At 47.1% G+C, this 9689-nt stretch overlaps 1 protein-coding gene across 1 annotated transcript; it reads left to right on the top strand.

The window, feature by feature from the left end:
* Positions 1–8666: 8666 nt before the first annotated feature.
* Positions 8667–9476, top strand: LOC144129777 (uncharacterized). The gene is made up of 2 exons (XM_077663851.1): positions 8667–8819; positions 9063–9476. The coding sequence occupies exons 1-2, from the start codon at positions 8667–8669 to the stop codon at positions 9474–9476; spliced, it is 567 nt and encodes a 188-aa protein (XP_077519977.1).
* The last annotated feature ends 213 nt before the right edge of the window (positions 9477–9689 follow it).

A 9689-nucleotide genomic window follows, 5' to 3' on the forward strand; every position in this document is an offset into this window, starting at 1 on the left:
TCCCAAATTGGTTTCCGCCCACAAATTGGAACGGAGGACGGCCTTGCTACTTTTGCTGCTGATGTGCTTGACCACTCCCCGCAGAGTCACCTTGTACGAACCGTAATCGCTACAGACATAACAAAGGCATATGATAACATCCTTCACTCTGCCATTCTTGCCTCCCTTCAAACTCTTGGTCTCTCTCACCGGTTCCTCCTCTCTATTCACGCCTTTTTAGCAAATCGAACCTTCAGTGTGCGTGTCCACGGAAAGCCCTTTGGTGACTTCACTTCCAATAGAGGAGTGCCGCAGGGCTCCGTTCTCGCCCCCACATTATTTAATGTGGCTTTAATTCCTCTTGTTCGAGCCCTTGAGTGCATCCCTTCTTTCCACGTGCTTGCGTATGCCGATTATATAACCTTGTGCTGCTGTCATCCAGATTCGTCTATTCATCAGGTGGTCCTTCAACACGCGCTGGATATATTGACATCTTGCCTCCCACCTCTGGGTCTAACACTCTCTCCTACTAAATCATGTTTCATTCGAATTGGAAATAAAGCCGGCTTACGGAAAGCTCCCCCTTTAAATTTTTCGGTACATAATTCTCTGATTTCTCAGGTAGAAACTGATCGTATTCTTTGTCTTCTCCTCCATACATCTGGGACTGGCACTCCGTGGCTGACAGCCACCCGTAAATTGGCTCACGCTACTCTAGGTCTGATTCGTCGCATAGCTATGCGCTCTGGTGGCGCACGCGCTCATACGGCCCGCCAGCTTGTGCGCTCTATCCTTCAGCCACGGATAGTATATCAGACACAATTTCAACGTCTCACCCGCAGACAGTGGGATTCCGTTGAAGCTATCAATCGTGAGGCTATGCGCGTCATAACATATCTGCCTCGTTTAACACCTATACCTGTGCTACAGGAGTTCGCCCAACTTAATACACTCAGTGAAATCATCGACCAACGGGTGGCAAATAGAGCTCGAAAATAGTCTCTCAAACTTCATAGTTTAAATACACTTCCACCGTGGTCCTATTGCCAGCTCACTGATAATCGCCCCACTGTTTCTCCGTCGGTATCAGCAGCGTATCTGCCTGAAGGGTGCATATTATACACGCATGCATCACATTCTTTAGAGAGGGGAGTTACTGCTGTGTATTGTCCATCTCATCCGCATCTCAACTCTCGCGCGACGTATTCTGCGGATACGTGCACTCCCCTGGCATTGGAACTTCAAGTCATTTATAATGCCATTGCTTCCATTCCGCTCGTTCCAACATTCAATACAGTTCATATTTACACCGACTCCCGCATCGCCCTTAAGCAGCTTAAGGCTGTTCGACGAACGTTCCAGATTTCACAATCAATTCATGTGCTCTGCGCAAAGTATCCATGTCCTGTGCGCATACACTGGATTCGCGGCCATGCCCAGGATCCACATAACATTCAAGCGGGTGCTATGACTCATCTTCATACATTAGACGATCCGCCACCTTCCCACCTTCCCCCAGATCCGTTCCTGTCCCATGTTTCCGATTCCGAAGTTCTGCGCCAGCGAACACGCGCTGTAATTCCTCCGTGTTCGCACCTTCTCCCCCATAGTCTTACTCGGCAGGAGGAGGTATCTGTGCGTGCGCCGGATTCGGGCAGGGGCGGCTCTGACACTATCTGTCCGTCATTGGTGGCGTGCCAAAGATCTGCCAGCACCTGACAGGTGCCCTCACTGTAGCGCTGCACCGGCCATTTGTGAAGTGCGGCACTTGTTGTGGACGTGCCCAGCGACGGCTGCTATCAGAAAACGGCTCCTCAGGGAGGTGGGCCTGCGGTGGAACCGCGGAAGTGACTACGTGAAGTGGACTATGGACAACCGTTTCATTAGCAACCTGTGCGACTACCTCAGCGCAACGGTTCTTCACTCCTTCTTTTAACTTTCAATCCCGTGAAATTCCTTCCCCCCCCCTTCCTTTTTCAACTTATGCCTCATGGCACGCTTCTCGAATAAAAAATAAATAAAAATCTCACACATTCATTTTGTGATTTCTTGTCTCAAATTCACTAACTGCGATCAATATGAGCATGAAAGACACCTCCATATGGCACAACCCATGCACACTGCTGGTCTGTAGTTGATGGTGTTTTCAAATCCACAACGGCAAACAGCAATGCAGCTAAGTGTTGACATGTCGCGCTCAACCTGTTTGAGAAGGGGAAGTAACAGAAATATTGCATACAGTACATGACTCCAAAGTGGCAACCGCAAATCAGTTCAAAACGCGCTCGCTGCAAGGAACGTCTTTGCCTGAATATGGATCGATAAACAGCTTAGAGAATGAGCCAACATAATTGTTCTATTGACATATTATCAAATTGCAAGGGACACATGCACGGCGCACACAAGGTTTAAAGCAGAACATGTTTTATAAGCCCAAGTGATGCATTTAATAGGTTTTTGTTATAGCAGCAGCACGAGTTAGTTTCCTCGCTGTAGTACAGAAGCCAGCGGCTGCTGCTCGCCGGTCGTCGCGCGGCAGGATGTCCTCTTGGAAACACGTTCACATGCGTGCGGGCAGAACAGCTTCAATGTAAAAAGGTGTTCACTTGCGCCTGTACTCGCCAGCTTTCCGCGAGGACTGAGATCGTAACGCAGTGGCCTAGCGCAAGCGTCATCGTGCACACTACATTACAGTAGTTGAAGGAAAATACTTACCCTGTGGTAGACTCGCAAAAAGCTTGCACGATTTGCATTGGCTCACCGCTCAGCATAACCAGCTGTTTGTAATGCCTGCTCTTCAATGAAGGGGACAAGTACTTTTGTGATACTCCGCCTCCTCTGTACTTAGCCACTGCACATGCGCTATATATTTGTCCTGCAGGAAGTTCCAGCCACAGCGCATTTGCCGTTCGCACCACCCGGCGCCCGCAGCCTTGAAATGTTGTTGAATACCTTCTTGGCTAAGTGCGGGCGCATCTCTGAAGTCTGACCTCCAATTTTTTTCGTTGAAAATGCTGAAAAAAGTCCGGCTCGTCGGTGCCTCTATGCGGCAAGCGCGGCCACATACGACGTAGCAAAAACTGGATAGAAAAACGGCGAATTGTTGGTGGCGTGTGAAGAGCATCGCGCAATTGCAGCGAGACTTCGCCTATGACGAAAAAAAATAGGCGGAACTCGGCGCGAACTCAAAAACAATTTCACTAGCCGAGAGAACACATCCAATGGCTTTGCAAGCTGAACACACAGGAAAGAAAGGCGTTGCTAGGCTTGCCCCCAACTCGGTTTGCAATCGGCGGCCGCTAGAGGGACGCCGCATTGGAAGAAGGCCCATTGCAGAGTTTTGGCTTGCCTTTCCTCGACCATTGTTTAATCAATATTCTTTCTGAAATCTAGGCGAAACCATAGTTTCCTTTTCCTAATCACTGATTGGTGAGGAGGGTCGCTTGCTACCTTATTGGTTGCTGTTCCCGCTAAGCGCGGAGACAGAGTGTTTAAAAGTAAGCGCCCTGGGTTGAACCAAAACTGAATTCGTCTGATCAACGGTTTAGTCATGTTGTAAATAGTTTTCTCCTTGCTCGCTTCTTCTTGTTTTATTTAAGTTATAAATAAATAGTTAACGTTCTCCTTTCCTAGAGTAACGTGAATGTTTGCGAGTTAGAACCACCGGGACATCAACACACGCCGATTTCATCTTCAACAAGGTGTCTCCTCTCATGGCCATCTGAAGGGGATTGCAACTGGCGAAGTCGAGTCAGGATTGCAAAACTGGCGCAATCTGAAGTGGAACCCAACTGGCGCAGTCGAGACAAGATTGCAACGGGTGCAGTCATTTTGAAAAGGAAACTCAACTGGTGCAGTCGACACAGGATCAAAACGTCTTTGTACTCGAGCCTTTGGACGGAAGGTGAAAAGAGCAAGACAAGTCGGCGGACAAGCTAAAGAGCAGTTTGTCCTAATTGAGAAAACGTGAAGCTGCGTCGAAATACTGACGTCGCGAGATTCAGGAACACTGGCCGTGTTCGACTGTACAACGGAGGCTCAAGTCAGCGAGGAGCTGAAGGAGTCGGGCCACGACAAGCCTTCAAGGGTTCGAGTCGGCAAGCAGATGAAAACAACCAGGCGTCCACATCGAAAAGTTTGAGAAAGCGAACCAGGCGACCAATTCAAACGAGACAAAAATCAGAAAACTGCTGAGGTTGAAGTCAGCGAGCTGCTGAGAGATCCAGGGCTCAAGTTGTCCGCGTCGAGGAGCCTTTCGTCATCACTGGGGGCGACGAGATCACCGTGGCAGAGAGCAACGAGTGGGGTATGAGACCTTTCGGCTTTTTCCGAATTCGCCATATCGGTGTAGGCTTACGTGCTAGAAACGGTAGCAAAGAAAACGGAGATGCTTGCTGCGTGGTGTAATCGGGAGGGCATGATGCGACGTGTTTAGCAGGAGGAGGCAGAAAAGCGAGTGAAATTGAAAAGTTGAAACTCCAAATTGTGCTGGAAAAAAGAAAACTTGCACAGATGCAGTTGAAATTAAGGCAGGGGACAAAATCTGATAGCAAGGTCTTATTCGCAGCTGTTCAATGTTTTAACTGCATGAAATTTGGGCATTAGATGATTTACGGTCTGAAAAAGCAAGGGCAACATGTTCCCGCGGTGAGGGGAGATGTGTGCGAGCTAGTAGCTCATGTGGAGATTCTGGCGCCAGATAAGCTACCATCCCAGTTGGAGATGGCTGCTAATAAGGTCAGTCAACCAGATCGGAGGGAGGATCGGTCATGCGGCTACTTTCATGTCGGAGGTCATACTGAAGCCTCTGCGGATTCAGGATCCGAAATAACGCTAACAGGAGAACCGGTTCATTCACTTTCGAGGGGCGCATGCTCCGATGAAACAAAGGAGGAAGGTGTGGTTCTCCGCATAGCAGAAGCTGATCTAACGTTGTGTCCCGAGCGAAAAGAGAGTGCTCAGGGCATAGGCAGTGGCGTAGCCAGAAATTTTGTTCGAGGGGGACTCAGGTTGCAGCTAGGCCTCCTCCTTATAGAAATGTAGAGGGATCAAATGCATTAATCATAACTGCAGTGCCATCGCCAATGATATTGAGTATTAGATGCAGCAAAGAAATTATTGAATGCTACGCACTGTCAAGACAAGTAAAATATGTATTTTTCATAAAAGAATATATTCGCATCTCCCAAAAACTGCGGCAGAAATAACTAATATCAGTGCTTCCATCTTTTTCGTGTATTTAGTAAGTAAAGAAAATGTGTATGAATTTTAGAACTATATAAGTTCGAAACCAGCAAAGCAGTGCATATCGCTGATATGAATAATCAAGTTCAGGAAAAACATTTTTACAAATATTTGTCATTGAAGAACCTTGTTTACAGTTTTCTACATATGCAATGGCCAGGGAGAAAATCTCAGTGAAGCTGTCCTTTGTTCAGATCATTGCGCAGCTGAAATTATCATCGGTCCGGTATAGCAAGTAATTGCACCGAAATTGTAGTCGCAACAGATAGCACATATAGAAAGCAGGAGTTCTGCAAAATACACAATAGAAATGCAAACATACAATAGAATATCATAAATACGGAGATGAAGCTTGAGAAAGGGCAAAAAAGCGGCGCTGGAAATAAAGTTAACTGCATGTATACAGAAAACAAGAAAGGATGATATTTAAATATACGTATACTGTTTAATAAATCTTCATACTTAAGTTAAAGTTGTTGTATATAATATGCCAAAAAAGCCAAATAAACATGTTGCGCAATCATAGATAGTAACCTTTACGCATAGAAACACAGGCTATCCTACAAAAATAAAACTATGATCGCTGAAATCCTTATATGTATTTGGGTCATGCTGCTGTCGCGACAGCACCATATATATAGAATAATATGGAAAGAATACAGAAATCAATACCAAATTGTGTATTATAGATGCCTGCAAATTGGCTGCAATAATTCCGCACAGAAAATTAATTAAGGGTATTGGTCAGCACAAGAAGGAAGTAAAAGCAGGTAGCTGAAAAAAGGAAGGAAAAAGACAAATTAAGGCCACACATGTTGGGACAAGCTTCTCTACCCAACATCCGAGAGTGTTTGCTGGGAAAAGCCGTGTGGGTCAGACTTTCAATGAGCAATCTTGGTCAGATTGGTTTGTGATGTCCTCGTAGTTTTCGTATTCGCATGAGAACTTTGACCATGATGCTAACTGTTACAATAAACGGCAAAAATTTCTGCTGTTTTAAAAGGTAGTGAATAGTCATACGTTTCCCTAATTACGCGTTTATTGACCTGAAGAAAAATAGCTTTTTACTTGCATTGGTTTTGCTGCTTCGCTAAATAAAGGGAAAAGTTTATGAGAAGGTTATATCCATAAAGTTTCGGAATTGAAATCTATGTGCTCCGTAGATTCCACGGCCGCCACGAGATGCCGCGACGAGCCTGCTCCTCATCGAAACGCCCTTGTAACTTTGTGATCGGATGGTGCTCCAGGCATTCATCCAGAGTTCATCCAGCGTGATTTCCAGTGCCTTTGGTTGTTTTCGTCGGCGGTGCATAACAGTACGAAAAAATTTCGAGGAGGGCTGAAGCCCCATAAGCCACCCCCCCCCCCCCCCCCCTGGCTATGCCCCTGGGCATAGGGGAGTTAGCCACGCCTGTGTTGCACTCTCTGTCAGAGCGAACAGATATAGAGCTGACACAGGAGGCACAGGAGTGTACTGTTCTCGAACAAGGTTTCAGCATCTCGCAAGAGCAGGTTGAAGCAGCAGTGACACCCGAGGAAGAGGAAGAGCTGGTTCTGATAGCGGGAACACTCTTTGTGGGCGATGGTAAGCTAGTTGCCAGAGATGAAGGGGTTAGCCAGCTGGTGGTGTCACTGTGCGCAGTGACAGCAGATCCAGGTGAAGCTGTAGGAAAGTTGGCAACACCTGAAACGCACTCGCGACTTGTGGCCAGAGAGAGAGAGCGGCTACATCAAGAAAATGTGAACGCTCATTTTGAAGGGCATTTCAAAATTCTCCACGAACCTTTTCGAGACAAACCTGAGGCCCCAGTCGACTTTCAGGCAGATCCGGAAGCTGCAAAAGTTTCTGCAGCTGATTGGGAGCAAGAGGGACCGCTGCAACGTGTTTCGCAGCAGGTAGGGAACGGGACGGGGGGATTCGGACAATGAATTCATTGCTGTATGTTTCGGCAATGGGCAAGACGCTTTATTAATAAAAGTGCGGGAGCAAGGCGGAGAAGGTTGTCGTAGAGAGCTAATGAGGGAGGGCAGGTTTTTCTCTGAGAACGCCGGCCGCCAACGCTGCAAACAGCTAGCATTGCCTGAAAAACGATGTCAAACTGCAGGCAAAGTTGTCGATGAAAGGCCTAACTCGACTGTAATATTCATAGTAAGGAAGCATACAGATGCGACGGCAGCAGCAATCTTTGCAGAGCGCAGGGAGCTGGTGAGCTATGTCTATCTTGACGAGGGTGACAATGTAGACCCGGAAGCGGAGGCAGCCTTTACAACCGGCGATGTGCCTGATAATTCAAAATGTAGGTCCAATCCTGTGGACAATGATAAAAGGAAACATGAACCTCTGCATCGAGATTTAGGCGGATAGAAATTATTTCTGCCGGTTTGATGCACCGACATGACCTGGTGTATTCTGGAATGTGCAGATTGGTTTCCTAACCTTGTGTGCGGACTGAATTAGCCGCAATGTGGGCACATGTGTGCGTGTTTGTAGACTGATAGAACACCCCGAGCATACATTTGCGCGTGTGTGTAATTTTGCTGTTCCAGGAAACTGCGACTAAACTTTCATGTCACACTGACAGCAAGTGTCCGCGCGATATTTTTGGTTGGGAGGTGTGAAGTTCGATGAACTTTCCGTGGCCCTAGTCGGTCTTGTGTTCGCGAGGAATGCAGCAGCTGTAGAGTCACATACCCCCGTATTCTTAAACAGACCTCCACTTGAAATTTCACTCGAGTTGCTCCTCGAAGCCCGTTTCGTGCTTCTAAACCCTCCTCCAGTCCTAGCGGCCCTCGAACTGAGGAAATCCTCCACGCTTTCCTCCAAAATCTCTAGGTGGCGCTGCTGCTAGCTTGAACGCCTCCTCGAGCGAAGCGTCCCCCCTCAAACGTGTTAAGACAAAGCCACCTAGAAGAGGAAGAAGGCCCCCGAGCGACCTCCTCTCTTTGACCACTACGTCACGATAGGAGGATGGCTGTTTCGGATGGGAGAAGCCCAGCCGGCGGCGCGCGCCTGCGCCGCAAACATGCTTATCCTTCTTGGCTTGGCTTGGCTGAGCGTGACTCTACGGCTCGCAAAAAAAATATTGCAGGGTCGTGCATAGTAACGCAGTCTTTATGTTTCCCGTTCAATTTTAGACAGTTTTGTAATTATGAATACAAATCAAAACACATAAACCTTTAACTGACAATAATATTGGAGTATAGAGCGAAGAATATATGTATATATAATCCTAATATTTGGGCCGCCCGCTGGTTTGAGCGAAGTTGTGTCAGTTGCTGGCAACACTTATTCAGGCGGCAGGCGGCGAGAACCACGTTTTTACCATGTTTTTTACAGCATCACAGCATCGGTAAGCATGGCGCGTCGTAAGTGATCGTAAGTCAAGCTTACGAAGTTGCTGCTGGTCGTTTGTGTGCTACTCTTCACAGGTTCGAATGCAAGAATGCCTGGCTCATGCTGTACACCCAACTGCAAGTCAAATTATGACGGCGGCCCAAGTGTCCGAGTGCACAGGTTTCCTGCTGACCCGACGATGCGGGCAGCATGGACCAGAGCTGTTCCCCGGAAAGACTTCTTGCCAACAAAGTACACAGTGGTAAGCATTGCTTTTTGTGTTGTTATATGGTGTTCTGAGACGAAAAGCTATCGTCGTGCGCTTTATCCGCTGACGGTTGCTAATGCATGATTTCGGTTACGCACGGTACCATCGTAACGCACGTGTTGACGATCTTTATTGCTTCCGCAGCAGAGACAAAGGGTCTCTGAACTTGTCGGCGCGTTCGTTAGTGCCATCTCTTGTCCAGTTACATGCTCATTTGATTGTATTATTTTATTTCAGCTGTGTGAAAAGCATTTTTTGCCAACGGACTACTTGAAAACAACTGCCTACACAGATATCATAACTGGAAAAGCTGTGGAAGTTCCGCTGAAAACCATTCGTCTGAAACAAACTGCAATTCCAAGTTTGTCTCCGAAGTGCCCCGCATATTTATCTCGACCACAAGCGTCGGTTCGAGAAGCACCAGAACAGAAAAGAATACGCTTGGAAGATGCTTCAATGCAAGAGGCAATACTGCTTTCGAAGCAGACTCAAGCTGAAGAGGAGGCCAAAAACAGGATAAATGGTTTCTCCGATTTGCTCGACGCTTTGCCAAGCCTTCAAAATTCCGACTTCTGGACTATTACCAACAAGGATGGGAAGGTTTTCTTCTTGGATCTGACCCTTGATTCTGCTCCTGCAGTCCGTTCGTAGGTGATTGTGTCATCGGACCTTCGCGTAGAAGTGTTTTTTGGTGAAACTCGCCTGAGCAAATGTGGTGAGGTGCTTGTGCCTGAAAAGCTTTGTAATCTAAGAGATTTGAAAAGAGTGCTACAGATGATTGAAGACAGTCAAAGGAATATCTCCACTGAGCCTTCTGTGAAGATTTGTCATCTTCTTCAATTGGTAGCAACTTTACTGGATGAA

This window comes from Amblyomma americanum, chromosome 4 (genome assembly GCF_052857255.1).
Source record: "Amblyomma americanum isolate KBUSLIRL-KWMA chromosome 4, ASM5285725v1, whole genome shotgun sequence".
NCBI lineage: Eukaryota > Metazoa > Arthropoda > Arachnida > Ixodida > Ixodidae > Amblyomma > Amblyomma americanum.